Source organism: Chlamydotis macqueenii, chromosome 11 (assembly GCF_036417535.1).
Source record: "Chlamydotis macqueenii isolate bChlMac1 chromosome 11, bChlMac1.mat, whole genome shotgun sequence".
Taxonomy (NCBI): Eukaryota; Metazoa; Chordata; class Aves; order Otidiformes; family Otididae; genus Chlamydotis; species Chlamydotis macqueenii.
The window spans coordinates 13,314,199-13,334,757 of NC_141566.1; the positions used below are offsets into that span (position 1 = coordinate 13,314,199).

The window sequence follows — 20,559 nt, forward strand, 5'->3', positions numbered from 1 at the left end:
CTGGGTAAAGTACAGCACAGCTTGTTGTCCTGTGTTTTAGCTAAAGTAACCTGAGCAAGATTTTTTGTGTTCAATTAGAGAAAAAGAGAGTGCTGTGAAGTGCTGACCTTTTAAAAATGAGTTTTGTGATAGATAGCATTGTGCTGAGGCTGAAAATAGAAATGTGGGCAACAAAAATATCCACACAATTGAACATAAAAATAAATTATAGATGTGAGCTGGCTGGCAGAATCTTAGTGTGTCAAGGCTTCAGACTTTGCACAGTTGCAAGTGCAAAGGCTTTCACTAGTAACATGGACTTAACCATCTTACCAGACTCCCTGCATCCTGCTCTGAGGAAGGTGGCCTTGGCCACCCTGGCCAGGAGAGGAAGTCCCCATGCAACTCTCAGCAGGAGTGATGAGGAGCTAGTCAAACTCTAAATGCATACCTTATATGACAGGAGAAAGTGTTAACTGAGTAATATTAATATAAAAGAAATATCCCTTTGGAAATGCGAATGAAAGAACTTCAGTGATGTGGAAGGGTGCACACTCATTGCATCTGATATGAAAATAAGTAAAACATTTTCGTTCTGAAGCTCCTCATGGCCCAGCTATGTGCCTGCTACCACAAAAGGGGTTTTCCTCTGCTTCCCAGAAAGCTCAAGGTTTGGTCATTTACTAAAGAGTGCCAAAATTACACATACTACCAATTTCCCAGCTCACAGTTTTACATCCTTTGTAACAGTGTAAATTCAGTTTAATTGCTAAGTGACTGAGATAAGGCTATCCTTTAAATTCTGCTATGATAAATAAGCAGACCTCACGTGTCTTTTTTAAAAACTTGTTTGTTTGAAAAGAAAATAAATAATTTAAAAAAAGGAAATATACTGTTGAACTATGAGAATATCATGATATGTGTTGTGTTAAAATTGGACTTTTTAGTTTTAATTCTCTTTCTGACTCACTAATGATATTATAATTTTAATTTCAGTTAGATATCCAGGGTTTGTATATATAATAAACCATTCAACTTTAAAAATAAATTCTACATTTTTACATTTAACTTTCATACTATTTCATTGTTTTATTGAGAAGATCTGTTTGTAGAAGTATGAAAGACGTGTGCTGCAAGGATCCGTAAATCCTCATCTCAGACTAAGTGATCTTACATCTAACAGCTTTTTGCTTCTGCCCCGAGTATTCCCCTCTCACATAGTCTGAGTAGCCCCATGCATGCAAATTGTCCTACTTATGTCCTTAAAGAGCCTCCAGGTATCAGTTAAGCCTTCCTTATCTCACTGGGGATAATCCCAGTGGGGAATGATACTCAGTTTGAGGAATGCGCTTGGAGTGACAGCATGGATATTAAAAGGAATTGCAGTTTACAGGCTAAGAGCAGGTTGTGCATGGAGGTAAACAGGGACTGGAGTAATTCAAGTAGCCTCCTTTGGGTCATGGTTTTAGAGCATATTTAGGGTTTTGGTTTGTATTTCTGCCCGTAGGTGTGTCTCTGAGATCAGTGACTTTCTCAGCAAAGCGTTTGTTCCCATGACACGCTTGCTCCTGAGCACCCTCTGTTTGGTGCTGGGCAGTAGTTGCTTCTGAGAGACTGTGTTTTGGGATAGAAGAACACAGTCATGGATTTAAAGAAGGCTTCAGGCCCTGGTTAGCAAACGAACCTTTGGACATGTTTCACAGAAAAAAAAATGGCAAAACCACTGCTAATGGAGAAGACAACAAATGGAAGGTCAAAATGTGTTACCAGGATTTTGCTCAAACCTTTCCCACTAAGCAGGTTGGTTCTGTTTGTGGCTCATCACTTCAAGACAAGGAAGTAGTGTTAAGACAACTGTTGCTGGCAAAGTGAAAGTTAGACAGGCAGCTGGAAAAGTGTACAAATTCCTGACTACAAGTACTACTTTGGCAGAAGGACAGTAATATTATTGCTGAGAAAAATGTTAGAAAAGCCAAGAGAGGGTAGCATTAGTTTCTCTCCAGATTTGGGAGAAATTGTATTAGTGCATTTTTGCCTTTTTGTTTTGACATTAAATGACGGTGTATGTTTGATTGAAATTTTTCCATCATGAGCAAGAGTGTCATACTTGATGTCTTCTGTAGGCAGAGGTGCTACAGTGCTACTGATCCTGATAGTTTTTGTTAGCCTCAAGTGAGCGCAGAGGTGTCATTAGCATTGCAAGCCAGGCTACTACTCACTTCTGGTGCAGCTGTAGAGCAGATTTGTGCTCATAAAACTTTTTCAGGCCTATCTTCTAGTCACAGATGAGACAGGAACCCTTGCTTTATGACTTAGAGCATGATACTAAGACTTTGTCTGCCTCTATTTCCCAATCATTTGAATTGACTACAAGGTTATTTTCTCTAAAGACATTCTTATGACTGAATGTTTGTACCATGATTCCCAAGAGTGGCCTTGATCTCCCTAGCACATCAACAAGAGTTATCATGGTGAGGAAGATCATAGCAGTTGATAACAAGCTGCGTTCATAGCAGGGAAATTCCTTGGGATTTCAGACATGGGTGCCTGGATTGGTTTGATTTTGTCATCAGACATCAATGAAATGTTTTGTCTGGGACAGAAGCAGATAGTGATAGTTGCTGAAGTGTTTTGCACATAAGATGGGTTGACCATCCCACCGCATCTGTTCCGAGGGGCAAGGGAGATACCAGTGTATCCTGTTTGAGGTAACTGCTACCGTGCATCAATTCAGGCATCACTGATACCTTGGGGAAGCCCAGCCCTGGTAGCAGATATGCTGTGAGCAGGAGCTCCATCCCTCTTTGTTCAAATGCACCATGGGAAACATGTGGCTGAGCAAACCAAGAGAAGTAATTTAACAAAATAGAAGGGCAGGTGGGAAAATAATTTATTTCTCCTGTCTTTTACTGATGTTCTCTCTAGAACTAGAGAGGCATGGGTTTCATGGACGGACCACTCGATGGATAAGGAGTTGGCTGGATGGCCACACTCAGAGAGTGGTGGTCAACAGCTCAATGTACAAGTGGAGACCGGTCACGAGTGGTGTCCCTCAGGGGTCTGTGTTGGGCCCGGCCCTGTTCAACATCTGTCAGTGACATGGACAGTGGGATAGAGTGCACCCTCAGCAAGTTCGCTGATGACACCAAGTTGTGTGGTGCCATTGACATGCTGGAAGGAAGGGATGCCACCCAGAGGGACTTTGACAGGCTAGAGAGGTGGGCCCATGCAAACCTCATGAAGTTCAACCAGGCCAAGTGCAAGGTCCTGCACCTGGGTCATGGCAATCCCAGGCACAAATACAGGCTGGGCGGAGAATGGATCGAGAGCAGCCCTGAGGAGAAGGACTTGGGAGTGCTGGTGGATGAGAAGCTCAACATGAGCCGGCAATGCGCCCTTGCGGCCCAGAAGGCCAACCGCATCCTGGGCTGCATCAAGAGGAGCGTCGCCAGCAGGTCGAGGGAGGTGATTCTCCCCCTCTACTCTGCCCTGGTGAGACACCACCTGGAGTACTGTGTCCAGTTCTGGAGCCCCCAGCATAAGAAGGACATGGACCAGTTGGAGAGGGTCCAGAGGAGGGCCACGAAGATGATAAAAGGGCTGGAGCACCTCTCCTATGAGGATAAGCTGAGAGAGTTGGGGCTGTTCAGCCTGGAGAAGAGGAGGCTCCAGGGAGACCTTATAGTGGTCTTTCAATACCTCAAGGGGGCCTACAAGAAAGATGGGGAGAGGCTGTTTAGTAGGGCCTGTTGCGATAAGACGAGGGGTAATGGTTTTAAAATAGAGGGATAGATTTAGATGAAATATTAGGAAAAAATTTTTTACAATGCGAGTTGTAGAACACTGGCACAGGTTGCCCAGAGAGGTGGTGGATGCCCCATCCCTGGAAACATCCAAGGCCAGTTTGGATGAGGCTCTGAGCAACCTGATCTAGTCGGGCATGTCCCTGCTCCTTGCAGGGGGGTTGGACTAGATGACCTTTGCAGGTCCCTTCCAACCCTAACCATTCTATGATTCTATGATTCTATGATTGCTGGTTTTCCGTCTGGGCTCGGGTTGGTTGCTCAGTGCTCTCACAAGGTTTAAGTAAAGGTCAGCAGTTTGTTCAGGCAGTCAGTAATTACATTCCTCTTTTTGCAGTTGTGCTAGTTGCGGGCAGGAAGATCCTTCAAAGTTCAGCCCTCTTTTCTCTTTGACTTTAAACCAATACAAGGCTGGCACTGGTTTTTTTATTAGAACAGTTAGATAAAACTAGACCTAATCCAGCCCTGAAGGCACATTGTTGCTGTATTAGCACATGAAATGCACTGCAATTAGTTTGCTGACATATGGGCAATATATGGAATTTTTGTGGTTTTGAACACTTCAAAAGGTCACATTTTTCAATTTGTCTCTGAAGAACGTTGCTTGCTGAAACTGGTAGCTTTTCTTTCACAATGCAAGTCAGGAGGCTACTGTCTATTGGGGTTTACTTCTTGCTGTCTGTTAGTTATTATTACAGAAACATGCAGGCACTTTGCAAGACAATTCTGTTAAGAAACCAAACAGATTTAGTTTAGTTTTCCCTTTTCTTAGAGGTTAGGGGAGTCAGTTCCTATTTCCTCTAGCAGACTTTAATGTTAATATATAGTTACAGCAGCTGCTAACATACAGGTGAATGTCTCTTGAAGGTGTAGCACACATTTATTTTGCATAATAATAAATATGAGGTTAAAGATATGGATGTCTTGCATGGACAGCCGTGTTCTTGGTTTTGCAGTGTAAACAGCTTTTGTGGCAGCCTTTGGATTGTTTGGGACACAGCAGCTCTTGCTCTCTGCTTTTTTTTTTTTTTTAAATTGTGTGTAAATGCCAGGTGGATGGTAGTGAGGTTCAAAGCTCACCTGCAACAGCAGAGCCCTTGCCATGGACCACAGCAGACTTTGGATCCAGTGCTGACACCAGGAGAGGTGATCCTTGGCATTCCCAAGCCCAAATTTCCGCAGCAAAACGTGACCTCTCTTGTGTTTAGCCTTGACAATCCCACACATGGAAAGATAGAGTAAACCCCTATTCAGACCTGTTTTCTTTAGTGAGGTTGTGTCCCTGGAGGAAATGACATATCTTATTGTATAAAAATGTTTTGAGAAAGAAGGGAAATTACTTCCTTTCTTATTGGAAATAACGATCAAAGACTCCATCTTTCCAGTAATCTCTATCAGTCTCATGGGCTTTCACACAAGACATTAAACACAAAAACATTCTTGCTTTTAATTTAAATCTAAATTCTCTGAATGTGAATTTGAACTTTTTAGCTGGCTTTTTCTCTGGAGCAAGCTAGTAAATGTTTTACAAAGCTGTATTTGTAGTCATTTGGGTTTTGCTTTAGTAATTGAGAATCTGTGGAGAGCATCTGTTACTCTGTGTCCCCAGCATCATCTCAGCCCTGTTTGGTGAACCGTTCTGCTGCTTAAGAACATCTTTAAAGCTGGCAAGAAGCAGTTAGGACAACAACTGTAATTAGATTTGTAATCCAGAGAATCTCTTTGTCTTGCTTCCCACTGCTCTGTCAGACAGAAGCTAAAGGAGGGGAGAAGAGAAAAAAAATCATTAATCTTCCTTGTGAACTGCTGTGGTGAAAAGAGACATCCTACTCAAGCTGCTGCCTGACAGAAGGGTGCACAGAGATCCCAGTATTGAGTCTAGCAGGGACTTGGTTCGTGGCTTGCTGGCTGGTGATGGCTGGTTGTCTCTTCTTACTGGGGCAAAACCAGTCACTCTAGGCACTGCTCAAACATCAAGCAATAAGACCAAGTTTTCTCTGCAGAGTAAAGTATGATATGCAACAAGCTTGCAAAGCTTTTACCTTGCAAGTTTTTGGAACACCACCACCTCTCTTTGGGAATTCACTGCTGCCTTAGAAAGGGTTATTTGAAACAACTGGAAAATGCCTCTGAGGCTGGAGACCTCAGCTCACTAAATTAGCCTGATGTTTGTTGATGAAGAGTGTGTCGGCTTGGGTGGAAGACAAAAGCTCACAAAATACTATGTACTGGGGCTCAGAGAGCTGAACAGCATTAAGACTGGATAGCAGTAGGCTTTGGAGTCTCTTGTCTGATTTGGCACTCACCATCCTTGTGCGGGTGTAGTGAGTTTGGCTTTCTCTGACCAACTGACCTTAGTTCTTCAATTATGAACAGTAACAACTGTTAGTTGTTAGTACTGTGGGTTGCTTGAGTCAAGTGAAGTTGAATGCCTTCTCCGTGCTTGTTCAAACAGCTGAACTCAAGAAAGGCAGGCATTTGTGTTTACTCATGTTCAGGCACCATGGGAATGCTTAGTGGTGAGCAGAGCATGTACTGATCAAGGTAACCCTACTGAAATCAGGGCCAGGATGTGACCTGTGTCTGCAAGCAGGTATTTGTGCATTTGGAATTGTGGCAGTAGCAATTTTTCAGTAATACCCCATGAAGCAAACCCCTCTGGGGTGTCTGAGACCTGCCACACTTCACTTCTCACTATGGTGGTGGTGTAGAGTTAATCCCTGTTGCTCAAGTTGTGTAACAGACAGATCCCGTTAGGACTGGGCTGTGGAGTGGTTCAGTGATAAATCTCATATTAAAGAATGAGTTACAAAGGAAAAGTACGAGGTGGAAGAAAGCATTTGAGATGAGGGTAATGCTGCCCATTCAGCAGTGCTGTAGGCTAGCTGGCAGCTGAATGAACGTGTGTTGGCAGCTCCTTCGAGGGCATCTTTCTTCTAACTGCTGTTAACGGTGGGATTTTCCTGGATTAGAGGAAGAAGCAAACAAAGACCAGGTGCTCTCTCTCTGGAGTGCTTTCTCAATTTGAAATCTCACTTCCTTATGAGACAGGTGAGGGACACTTTTCCATTACAGCAGCTGTCTTCTCATTCCATGTCATCAATGCTGAGGTGTCTCATGCTTACGCAGAATTTTAGGCTGCCATCAGTGCTCTTGCTTTTTATAGTCATCATATCCCAGAACTAGGTTATTCTTCCCAAATGTACTTTATGTGTGTGTCCATGAAGATATCCCGAAACCTCATCTCATTTCCCTTGGCTAAAGCAATAACACTAAATTCAATGATGACTAGTTCATCAATGAACCTTTATTCATTTTGGAGTTTTATTTCAGAGGGTATGTGTTATGGAGGGCTCTAAAGCATAAATTTATCCATGCAAATATAATCCCAGTGTAATGCCATTGATCTAATTTAGATTTCTTCTTTTGTATAAAGACTGCTCTGTCCGCCTCCCACCACTTCCGAAAGGTCTGTGGTTTGATGGAGCCGAGGCAGTAGAAAGATATCTTTAATGATAAAGAGTTAATGTCTTGATGAGATGAAGATTATTGCAGTCACAGGGATTTGGCACAGGCAAGGTAACAGGAGTTAACTTATCAGAAAGGAGGCAACTGCCTTGCCAAGGGTAAGCCGATAAACATCAGCAAGTAGAGGGAAAGAAGACTGAATCCTGGAATTATCACTTGGGCTAAGGGCACACACGCTATAACCACAGAAGGCTTTTATAATCATTAATTTTCAGAAGAAATTCCTTTGCTAGATTACTGGCAAATGGTAATTTTATGGTAATGACACATTGCAGATGTATTCTCAAGAGTCCTGGAAAACACTCAGCTGGAATGGGAAAAAATGCCTTGGTTAATCTCTTTAATATGTTACTCTTTCTGTTTAGAAATTCAGAGTCCCACAGGATTAGTTCTAGGTCCTGTGCTGTTCACAGCAACCCAGAAAAATCAATCCAAACATAACAGTGGCCTCAGCATTGGTTATTTCTCACATGAAGGAGCTAAGGAAGGGCATGGCCAGCCCCACAGACATGTCTGCAGAGTGAGTTCTCATGGACAGCCAGACATACAGAGGGTAAGACGGGGAGAACAAAAGACGTTCTCCTGCTCTCTAACTGCTGGGATGTGAAGGTTTTTTCCTTTCTTTAAAAGGACAGAGAGAAATTTGAAAAGAAACAGAGAAAGATAATGAAAGATATAAAATGGGTTTGGCATGAGGAGGGAATAAATATAATAATATTATTCAGTTCCAAAACAGATATTAGACAGTAGGGATGATAAAGGTCTATAAAATCACTGAGAAAGTGGAAAAGGTGACCAGAGGGTGATTATTCACTGTTTCCCACAGCAGAGGAACTGAGGAGTGTCAAATGAAATTACCAGGCAGCAAATTTAACATGAGCAAGAAATACTTTGTTCACATGACAAACAGATATGTTGTGGAACTGAATGCCACTGAGTATTGTGGAGTTATAAATAAGATCAAGAATTCACAAAAGATAGGTCTCTCAAAGGTCATTTTAAAAATGAGGTGTGGATGGAACTTCTTGTTATGGAATTTTCTAAGCTATAATGCTGACAGCTGCCCCATTTTGTACCATGGTCCTAAACCTCTGGTACCTGCCAAAGAGAAGACGCAGCGCTAGATCAACCCATGATAATCTAACTAGATCTGGTCCACCCTGTCCTTTCCATGTTCGCACATACCTCTAGGTTGTGGTATTCCAAAATATGTTGCTTTTTTGGGTTTTGGCTGTGTCTAGACAGATTTCTTTGGAAGGTTTCTGGTCAGTCCTGGTGTGGAAATGAGCTCCACAGATCAAGGGACAAAGTTTGGATCTCATGAAAAGTATTTGAATGAGATTCAGTACTCTGGCACGAGTCCTTTATTCCCTCTTCTTTCTGTCCCACAGTAAATTGCTGATGACTTTCACAAGGTAGAATAGAGCAGATATACAGATATATATTCCTTAAAGAAAAACAGTGTTGGAGGACATTAAGTAAATGCATCTGAATCAGAGCTATTAAAAATACTTTCATTCTGTCATTCCTTTACTCTGCAAGGGACAAGCCATAGTTGTGGCTACTATGTGCAGTGCTGGACAGTCATACTCTGAGATTGACATGCTGTCTGCTCTGCCCATGTGCCAAACAGCACGGAGACATAGCCATCTGCAGAGACCCTCCATGCAGGACTCCTTCTTCTGCTTCAGAAAGACCTGATGTCCTGAAATCATGGACAAACAAGCTGTGCTGAGTGGTGCTAAAGAGGAAAAGGGATCCAAAATGTTCTTAATATCACTTCTGCCATTAAGTCCACAATTGTGAAAAGTGGTGTGCCACCACGATACAAGAGAAGCTACCTTGGCAAGAGCTGTGATTCCCGAGGCTTATTAGTCTGCTTAGTGCTTAGGAGAAGCTAGAAGCTGTGTTTAGTTATTATTATAATCAAATCATTTAAAGTTTCCTTCTTTTCAGCCATAGAATTTGTAGCTAGGGTTCTGATTTCAGTTTGTCACGTCAATCTGATAATCCTTTTAGTTACACCTTTTCTACTCTCACATTCTCTGTTGTTCCAGTTTCTAGCCCTGTATTCAAGATAGAGGAACAGGAATCAGGCAGATGCGTGCAGCAGCCTTTTCATTTGACTGTGTAATTGTCTTCTCTAAGAATTCAGGCAAGACTCTCTCTGTGGTACTTCTCAGTTTCACGCTGTTTGTGGATGAAACGCCTAGGCAGGCAGGGCTTGCAGAAACCACTGTCTGCTTGCACTGGGATAGTCAGTACAGACCCAGAAAGCCAGGAGCTTTTCTTCCATGTGTCTGTGATGCCATGGCAAAAGTGGCCATTTTTCTATCAGGATTATTTTAATGTCTTTAAGAAACTTGCTTCTAAATCTTCATAGCTGTAATTCTTTTGCATTTTTATGTCAGTGATTTCAAACCGCCCCCCTCCTCTGCCAAACTAGCAGACATGGAGTGCCCAGCTGGAACGAAGCAGGGTCATGACTGCATTTTCTACACCCACAAATCACAACTAATTCTAGAAAAAGAACTTGATAAAAGACTTTTGCTGCATTTGCTGTGTCAGCTGTGGAGAACAGCAAAGCTGCAGTTGTTCCTGGCAGAGGGTGTTCATGCTCTGGAGCTGTGCTCCCAGGAGTCTTATTGCACGAGCTTTTCCCTTCCATCTGGGAGTACTAACGTCTCTTTCGAACAACTTTAGGCAGCTGGCTGAATGCATGCAGGATCTGCATAATTGCTGCTGCCTCTTTGGAGCCCCTTTCATCCAAGTAATTATCTCTTTTTTGGTCTCGTTCTTCTAGGGATTTCTACACCTATTCCAGTCATTGGTTTGCAGGATGACTCCAGGGTGTTCGTAAATGAGACCTGTGTCCTCAATGATGAGAACTTTGTCCTCATTGGATCCTTCATGGCGTTCTTCATCCCTCTCATCATCATGGTAATCACATATTGCCTGACCGTCCAGGTGCTGCAGAGACAGGCAACGGTGTTCATGTGTGGAGAGGTCCCCAAGCAGAGGAGGAGCAGCGTAAACTGCCTCAAGAAGGAAAATAACACAGAGAACATTTCAATGCTTCACAATCACGAGGGGGCATCTCACTTGAACTCTCCTGTAAATAAGGAGGCAGTGCTTTTTCGGAAAGGAACTATGCAGTCCATAAACAATGAGCGAAGAGCCTCCAAAGTCCTGGGCATCGTCTTCTTTTTGTTCCTCATCATGTGGTGCCCATTTTTCATCACTAATGTCATGTCTGTCCTTTGCAAGGAAGCCTGTGATAAAGACCTCTTGAGTGAACTCCTTGACGTGTTTGTTTGGGTGGGGTATGTTTGCTCTGGGATTAATCCCCTCGTATATACACTCTTCAATAAAACATACCGCAGGGCTTTTTCCAATTACATCCGTTGCCAATACAAGAACAGTAAAAAATCAGCACTGCGGCAGAATCAGTGTCTGAATGTTGCTTCAACAGCTTTATATGGGAAAGATCTGACTTTAACTAGTTATCGAAATGGCAATGAACTCAATAGCATGGAACTAGATGAAGCTGAGGAGGGCCTTCAAATGCAACCAGGGACTTCAGAGCTCTCCATAAACAGCTGTAATGTTGTAAGTGAAAGAGTGAGCTGTGTGTAAAGGTGGCTCACACAACCTTTTGCTATGGTGTATCTGTAGCCAAAATATATTGTGTAAAAATGTAAGTGTTGGTCAAAGGACAATGTAAATATTGCATTCTGAACAAAGCTTTTTCTTTTTTTTAAAGAAAAAAAAAAAGAGTTGTCTTTCCAGTCCAGTACTTAAAATCATATATATTAATATACTGCAGTGAAGTTTAAGGTTCTATATTTACTGTTAATACTAGATCAGAACTATTAGTTACTTTGCATATGTCATGGACAAAGTGTTTGAATTCTTCTTCCAGTGCATGAACAAAAATGCTGAATATTTATCTCAGGTGGCATTTGCTGGAGTCCAGAATGGCACGTTAATAGTTATATATCAAATACATGCTATTAGACTTGGTCAGTATAATTTTCTTTTTCAAGTTGACAGTAAATATATACTTTAAATCCTCACCCCGATTTGTGCCGTGTAAAGACTGTACAGAAACTTGTCAGAGAGACATCATGAAAGCATAGCGGCTGTGCAGGCACCTGGCCAGACATGTCCTGTTACGAGTAGTGGCTTGCTGCCATACTGGGGCAATCTTGCACTTCAAGGGAGCTCTGTTAAATTTTAACTCCCTCTCCAAGCCTGCTGTTTTCTTTCCATTCCTCAGGAAGCTCCAGCTCTCCTAAGGAAGGTGGGGAATGCAGTTCTGGTGTGGTTTTGCGATCCTGGCTGGGATCACTTGCACACTTGGAGAAGCAGCATAAGAAACAGAGCGAACCCCAGTTACCTGCTTCTACTGTTTTACAAATTGAGTGCCTCTGATTTATAAAAAGCCCTCCTTTGGTCTTACAGATAATCATCAGCTCTAGGACGGAGCAAGCTGTGCTCAGTGTGAATGGCACTGCCTTCACAGATTGCTTGGATGATCAGGGTCTTTGGTTGACGTGGAGAAGAGCGCTCTGGCTTTGTAAGAGCTCTCATCTTGTCAGTCCTTACACCTGTTTATTCCTTAGCTTGTTTAGCATTTGCTTTTATTTTTTAACATTCTGGGACTTGCAATGCTGGTGATAATACACTGCTTTGGGTGTAGAGCAGAAGCTGCTGTGCGTGTGGTGCTGGTCGGGTCAGGCTGTGAGGTGCAGGATACACCTCCCTGGGGGATGCTCAGGAAAGAGGCATAAATGAGGGTCCTTGCTCATTTCTCCTGTCTCAGGAGGGGGTGGGCAGAGCTGGACAGAGTATATGACTGGAATCATTTGCTGATGATATTGTTCCAAAGGAAGCAAGCAGACCTAGAGTTAGTATACATGGAAGATTAATCTGGGTTAACTTTTAAATTGATTTATTCCATTTCACTCCCAAAGTAAATTATAGTATATCATATTACCACCACTTACATCTTAATGAAAGCATCCACATTGGGTTTTAATGCAGTTTAAGCAATCTGCTTTTAATTCACACTATGTTTAATTTGAATTAATTTTCCTCTGCATTCCTGCGTAGACAAACTCTCCAAGGCACTGTGTCTTTCTAGCCCTGTGCCTCTGGGGTGATGCCTCTCATGCAATTTTCCTTGTGTAGAGTATTGTCTAATGCCAGATATCACCCATTAGGTTTTTACACCTTCATTAACTAATACACAAATGCTGTAGTGCCCATCTAACATGGATGCATTTCGCATCACTGAGAGCCTCTGGCTATGAAAATCCTCAGAACAGAAAAGCTTACACTACGCATTTTACTAACATGAACTGCTTGTAATCTAAGCTTGCTCTGTTCATCCCACCAAAATTATCTTGTAGAAGAAATGGTAAATTCTTCTAGTGCTTTAGTGTAACCTTGTGCCGTTGCATTGCTGTGTGCAGCAACAACCTCGCAGAGGTTGAAATACAACATACGGGTTGCATCTGCTGGGTTCTTCCCAGCTTGATGCATTTAAGTTGATGGTCCTCTCTTCTCCCTTTATCCCCTCTTGGGAAACATCCATAGTACTTCCATGCAGGCAGATGAGGTATCCCAGTGCAGAGCATAGCTTACTGCTTGCAGAAGGCAGCAGAGATGCACCATGTGCCAGCCTCCTTGTACTGCTGTGGGCTTGAATGCTCGGGAATCCACTTACCTCTCCAAAAAGTCTGATAACAAGTAGGAAAAGGACTGGCCAGAGATGCAAACTTGTGCCTTCAGTGACTGCCCTTTGCTCTGAGTCAGATTTTACTGTCTCAAACAGTACAGAAAAAATCAAAAAGATCACATTGCTTTTTAAGTACTTTTTTTTTCCCTTGGCTGAATTCATAGCACATCTTTTCCAGACGTATATGTATGTGTATATATGTGTGTGAGTGTGTACATATATATTAAATATATGTACGCACAATATATTTTAAAGCCAACCACAGACTTTGAACGCATTTAGCAATAAGTTGAATTATGTGGCTTCTAGCACATGTGTGAATAGGCCATGTTTGAATAGCTCATTTTCCACAGCATCCTCAAACTCAGTATAAGTCCACACACAGGCATTGTCTTCATGTAGGAGCCTTCATGTCTTACCCTTGTCAGTTCTGTTGTATGGGCAAAAAGGGAACCTACTATATTTGGATGTAAATAATGGGAACTGAACAAAGAATTTACAGAATTTTTATAAATGTTTTTAAAAAATTCAGCACCAGAACTGTGAATATGTCGAGCGTTGTGACTCAGCTGGACCTGTACTGATATATGCCACTTGTTTAGATAAACAGACAAGGGTACTGCCTTACAGCGCCTGCATTCTCTCCCAGCCAGCGGGTGATAACATTTTTGTGAATGGTTAAATACTGTCACTTACCCAGCTTCCTTTGGGTCATTCACATCAGGGTTTTGTGATGCTGCTATTAATTTATTAAAGAAAGTTTGTTGGTTTAATAACTTTTAATTTTTTTCATGGTCTATCAGAAAATAAATAAATGAATGTGCCCTCTCTTTCTTTCATCTATCCCCATGTAAAATCTTTCCTTAGTGAAAAATATATCCTGACCAAAAAAACAAAACAGCAACAAAAAAATAGGATAAGGATGAGGATATCTTTCATTTCTCCTCCTACACTTGAAGTATGGCCCACAGTTGCTTAATCACAGAAATCAGTGTCAGCAGATACCCCAACACTTCCACCTCCCAAACCTGTTAAATACAAAGACGGTGATAAACTATTCCCCCTCTTCTCCTTGCTCCCTCCAGAAACAACTGTTAAAAGTGACATTTTTAAAATTGCCTCAATTTGAAGAATGGATTTAGTTCTCTGCAACTTAACCAAAGCCAGGTTGTCCCCACAGCAGCTTTGCTTCTCCTGAGCTGTAGTCATTAACCATGGTGGTGCCTCAAGAAGCCCTGCCCTGGGGCTGCCTGGTGGGAGTGAGTACCGGCTGGAAGTTTTGTGTGAGTCCTCACACCTTGGCTCAGGTACAGTTTTGTCTTATGAACAGTGTGTGTGGTGGTGTTCTGCTTTGAGTTTGGACTGAACAAGTGAAAATAGTTCCTTGGAAATGGTGCTGTAGGCTGAAATGTGTTGATTGTTTTGTTTCGCAAACCAGATGGGAGATGTGCAGGCAGGCTGCCTGCAAGACTGAGCATGTGGGTAGAGGCTCCGACCCAGCAAACAGACCACCCTGTTTGACTTGAATAGGGGAGTCTACCATGGGGTCAGCCCCTGAACTATCACCTTCCTGAGCTGTAGGGGCTTGCAGCCTTCACCACCGGAGGCCAGAAGCAAGGCTGGCCACGTTTGCTCATGCAAAAAGCCTTGTGGCTGAGCAACCTGGCTTCCAGTCCTGCTGGCTCATCCACATCTGTGACACGTTGCTAGTGTAAGGTGATGTGTGAGCAGTTAGTGTGAACAGTGTGATTAGTGCCTTTTTCTCTGTAGAGACACTCAGGTCAACCATTAGTGCCTTTCTTCTGAACAGCCCTACAACGAGGTTACTGATGTGGAGCACAGCCAGTGCTCCCCCCTTCCAAGCCAGCAGGCTGACTGCAGTCATCTGATGTGCTGGAGCCACAAGGGCCCTGGATATAGAAACCCAAATTCCAAAGGGAAAAACATGTTTTAAAGAAAAAAAGCAAACCACAAGCAGCTCTTCCGAAATATTGTTTCGCTTTGAGCTAATGAAGGGTGTCTGATATTCTTGCAGACAATTTATGCTAATCTGGCATTCCAAAAGCAGCATCCATCATGTGGTAAAGATGCAAATATCTCTTGGATGGATTCCCTCCCTGGGTCAGAGTATCATTAGGTTAGCTACATGCCAAGCCAAGAATTACACTTGGCTCTTTCTCCATTTCAGACTGGGGTGAAAAAGGCATCAGAAGCTTTTTCCTGGGAAAAAGTGTGCAAAGACCACCAAGCCTTCGGCAAGTGCAGCAGAAAACCAGAGATGAACAGATGTGTGCACACTTTTGCACACATGAACACACACATCCCAGAGCCCCCAGAGAGCAACAGGAGATGTCACCATGCTTCACTCTTCCCTTGAAAAAAAAGAGAACAGCTGAACAGCTGGGGAGGAAACCTGTGGTGAGGAGTTCAAATGCAGCTGTAGGTGTCACTGTGAAATACGCGCTGTTCTAGTGGTAATGTAGTGGTGGGGATGTTTGTACCAATAAATGCTTTTATTTTTTCATTTTTACCTATGAACTTGTTATTGACTGTTCTGCCTCTCCTTCATTTTTCTCTAAGTCTCAGGTCTTCTGCTTGTTCACTTCTACCCACACTGAAACTTGTGCTCTGAAGCTGTCAGGAGTCCACAAAATATCTGTGTGAGGTGTCATTCCTTCTCAGCTGTCCAGGGATGCTGCAATCCCATAACAACACAGAGATGGAGAGTCTTCAGGTGAGTGATTTCAGATATGTATCAGACAGAAGATCTGATACCAGAAGATCTTTAATGAACAGTCAAGCGCATGAGCTACACACTGAAAAATTTTGCTTATAACTGTCTTAAATCATGGCTTATGCTGACAGCAGGAGGGTATGTCAGTACATGGGAAGGGCACCTGGCAGCACTGGGTATCCTGAGCTGCGCGCTGCATTGAGCAGCCCTCCTGCACACTCCCTCCGGGAAAGCGCGTGTTTTACCACCCAGCACAGCGTGTCCTGGCAGGCTGCCCAGCGGGATTTACTCCATTCCGTGCTGAGCAGTGCAAATGGCAAAAAAGGTTGCAAAAGCCCGGCCTCCTGGGCCACATCTGCAAAGATCTGGGGAGGGGCCGAGCAAGCGGATCAATGTCTAGCGGTGACGTGAGTCAGAAGTTTTTATTGTGGGAAATTGAGACTGTGAAGCAATCATAGAATCTTAGAATCATAGAAACATAGAATGGTTAGGGTTGGAAGGGACCTGCAAAGGTCATCTAGTCCAACCCCCCTGCAAGGAGCAGGGACATCCCTGACTAGATCAGGTTGCTCAGAGCCTCATCCAGCCTGGCCTTGAACGTTTCCAGGGATGGGGCATCCACCGCCTCTCTGGGCAACCTGTGCCAGTGTTCTATAACTCACATCGTAAAAAAATTTTTCCTAATTTCTAATCTAAATCTACCCCCCTCTATTTTAAAACCATTACCCCTCGTCCTATTGTAACAGGCCCTACTGAACAGCCTTTCCCCATCTTTCTTGTAGGCCCCCTTGAGGTACTGGAAGACCGCTATCAGGTCTCCCTGGAGCCTCCTCTTCTCCAGGCTGAACAGCCCCAACTCTCTCAGCCTGTCCTCATAAGAGAGGTGCTTCAGCCCTTTTATCATCTTCATGGCCCTCCTCTGGACCTTCTCCAGCTGGTCCATGTCCTTCTTGTGTTGGGGGCTCCAGAACTGGACACAGTACTGCAGGTGGGGTCTCACCAGGGCAGAGTAGAGGGGGAGAATCACCTCCCTCGACCTGCTGGCCATGCTCCTCTTGATGCAGCCCAGGATGCGGTTGGCCTTCTGGGCCGCAAGGGCGCATTGCCTGCTCATGTTAAGCTTCTCATCCACCAGCACTCCCAAGTCCTTCTCCTCAGGGCTGCTCTCAATCCATTCCCCGCCCAGCCTGTATTTGTGCCTGGGATTGCCATGACCCAGGTGCAGGACCTTGCACTTGGCCTGGTTGAACTTCATGAGGTTTGCATGGGCCCACCTCTCCAGCCTGTCAAGGTCCCTCTGGATGGCATCCCTCCCTTCCAGCGTGTCAACGGCACCACACAACTTGGTGTCATCAGCGAACTTGCTGAGGGTGCACTCTATCCCACTGTCCATGTCGCCGACAAAGATGTTGAACAGGGCCGGGCCAAATACAGACCCCTGGGGAATGTCACTTGTGACAGGTCTCCACTTGGACATTGAGCCGTTAACCACCACTCTCTGAGTGCGGCCATCCAGCCAACTCCTTATCCACCGAGTGGTCCGTCCATCAAACCCATGTCTCTCTAGTTTAGAGAGAAGGATGGATGTCGTGCGGGACAGTGTCAAAAGCTTTGCACAAGTCCAGGTAGATGATATCCGTTGCTCGTCCCTTGTCCACTGATGCTGTCACCCGTCATAGAAGGCCACCAAATTGGTCAGGCACGATCTGCCCTTGGTGAAGCCATGTTGGCTGTCACCAACCACCTCCTTGCTCTCCATGTGCCTTAGCATGGTTTCCAGGAGAATCTGCTCCATGACCTTGCCAGGCACAGAGGTGAGGCTGACCGGCCTGTAGTTACCCGGGTCTTCCTTGTTGCATGTTAGATCTCTCATGAATGTTGCCTTATGTTCTGCTTCCCCCCAAAACAAAGGATCTCTTAGCATATAAATACAATTTCCCCAGCAGTTTCCTGGGACAATGGCTACTGCTTTGTCACTCCAGTGGACTACCAATAGGTGTTAGGTGACGTGAAAAATGAATTAAGCAGCATCACATAGGGACATGTTAAATCCACTGTTCTGAACCTCCCTGTGCTTGAATAGTTCAATGAATTGGATAATTTACTGTTTAGTTAAAATACAGCCTATTTATCCAACATATGTTTTTAATAGGATCTAATTGTGGCATTTTGAGTTATTTAAATTGCTGATACACTAAAAACAATCTGTAGGCTGGTGCCTGTTAGGCCACTCCCTCGTTGCATTTGTTAAAATTTAGAGCAGTTTTACTTCTGGGTGTGCTGCTGATGTTAGTGTCCTCTCCTGCAGAAGAACAGGCAGGTGCTGGTGATGGATGCTCATCAGAGCCACTGAATATTTTAGTCAGGGCCTTTTTTCCTGGCTGAAGGCTGTAACAGCTCTTCTGTGTCTTTCTGGGGAGGAAGACTTCAGTGCCTCTCCTGCTGAGCCCACGCTTCCCAAAGATCATCATACTGCTCAAAGCAACAGGTAAGTGCAAATGCCCAGCAGAGATTTCAGCTCTGTGGGGGGTTCCTCCCATATAGGCACCAATAGTTCATGTCCCAGAATGTCTTCAGAGAGGATCCACAGGTCATGGTGACTCACCTGTGAAGCCATGGCAGTGTTTAGCCACCTCAGCTAACTACTCCCCTTTCTTTTTGCAGCACAGCCACAAGGCTGGTACACAAGTGGGCTAACCTTCAAATGAGCACTTGGTCCATCTTGCACCTCTCCTAGTTGTTGCTGAAGAGAAAACTGACTGCATCCTCTACCAGGCTGTCCTGTGATGGCATTTATCAAAGTGGTGGGATGTTACGGAATCCATGCAGCAAAGCAGGTGATGCTGCAAACCATGGTGAACAAACAATGTTTTTCCTTACCCAGCTCTTTAGTCCTTGAGGGTAAATGAATGTGATTGCCTGTTATGCTGTAGTTAGTTGGCACTTCTGCTTTATAAAATAGATGGGACTGTGTGTTGGGCCTGAGCAGCAGCCCTGGTGATAGGCACAGTGGGAGGACACAAGTTCAGGCAGGGGCTTAGGGAGAGAGAGTAGAAAAATTAGTTTATTCCTTCTGGCATCCAAAGATGGATGAAGAAAGCTCTCCATCAGGACAGAGGGAGTGCTTGTTCTGACTAACAAGGGAGAGGAGCATTTAGGCTAGAGGAAAACATTGGCATACAAAAAGGGCCAGAAATAAACTAGGAATTAGAAGCAGGTTTCTGACAAGTGAAGTATTCCAGGTCTCAGACTGCATTTACGCGAAAGGCAGCAGTAACAGCAACTGAAAAGCTTATTCAGGGTTCAGCTCTTGCATTCACACAGGAATTTATGCTATAGGGGTACAGTGGGAGGGCCCAGCTCAGCCCTTATGTCCCCAGCCTCCTGGCTGGCAGAGCTCAGCTGCCAAGCCAGCCATCTGCACGGCAGCACCTCTGACCTCCCCGGTGATGTGTCCCAAAGCGTGGGAGGTACAAACATCTTGAAGCAAGAACACAATTTTTGTGCTACAGTCCTTCCAAGTCCTAGCAAAGGCATTAAAAAAATGCCACAATTTTGGAGGAAGGCACATGAGGCTATGCCAAGTCAGTGCATCTCCCACAAGTAGGACAACATGAATTGAGAAGGCTGTGTGTTTCCAGTCCTGAGCCAGCCCCAAATTGTATGAAGCAATATTTCATTTGCATTGTCAGAAGCAGCCAGAATCAACCATCTAAGCTAGCCCAAGCTTGACTGCACACAGTCATGTAAGTAAGATTTATTTACCCACAACAGCAATTTTTGTGGACATTGAGTATTATTGGAGCCAGTGTCAGTCTGCTTTGGAGAGCCACAGCGTTGAGGTAATGTCCTGTTGGGCTGCCATTAGCTGGTGTAGTTGAGACAACACTGGTGAGCAGCTTTGAGTGCTGAGAGCCTGCTTTGTGCTCGCACTGTCTGACTTTTTAAATGCTTTTCTTTGTCGCCACATTTCCAACTGTGCAGTCAGGAACTTGATGCTTCTGCCTCAGTAAAATAAATTGTGTTGTTGGCCTTTTAAGCCCTCTGTTGTTAAAAGTGGACTCAGCTGAATCTGAGAGACAGCAAGGTTATTGTTTTCTCAGTGTGAGTGTTTCTAAATAAATTGGCAGCATGAGCACAAACTTCTGGGCAGCTACCAGCCCAGACCAATTTGAGAGTCCTCAAGGTTGGAATATATTTCCAGTTCAACAGTAAAGAGCTAGAACGTTATCAGATAAAAGGCAAGGACTATCCTCTCCTGGGATTTAGGCATCACATGGGGACTTCTTGATGGCAGAGCAACTCTCCCAGGCTCCCTGGGTGGTCCCAGCTCTGCAGTCAGACCCTGTGAGGGTGCAAGGAACGTTCAGGTACCCAGAGGCAGGATAGGAACCTGCATCTGTTGTCTCTGTCTTCTTCTCCTGTGTAAGTTTTCTGTAGCCATTCCATGGAGAAAGCTGTATGCACCAGATGGTTTAACACATTCTTTGCATCTGTTTGCTGTTACTGAAGTTGCACTTGTGCATCATGGCCACGCAGGGAGGGGCACTTGGGGAGGGGAGGTCGACATGCCCAAGGGCAGCCGTGAAGATCCTTGTGAAGATCAGGTTTTGCACAGGCAGACTGTCAGAAAAGGCTTCCTGTGGACTGCTGCAGCAGCCGGAACACAGGTGGATCGACAGCAGATCCAAAGCAGGACGGAGTAGGGACACTCACAGCAGCACATGTTCAAGGCACTTAGCATCTTCGGTTTATCTGGCATTTGTTTCAGT

At 44.2% G+C, this 20,559-nt stretch overlaps 1 protein-coding gene across 1 annotated transcript in view; it reads left to right on the top strand.

Moving 5' to 3' along the window:
• HTR2C (5-hydroxytryptamine receptor 2C) overlaps positions 1-11,386 on the top strand; it is a 281,417-nt gene extending 270,031 nt beyond the window's left edge. The window contains exon 4 of the mRNA XM_086756328.1: positions 10,114-11,386. Coding sequence (XP_086612454.1) covers positions 10,114-10,946 — 833 coding nt within the window. The 3' untranslated portion in view covers positions 10,947-11,386. The remainder of the gene's footprint in view (positions 1-10,113) is intronic.
• The last annotated feature ends 9,173 nt before the right edge of the window (positions 11,387-20,559 follow it).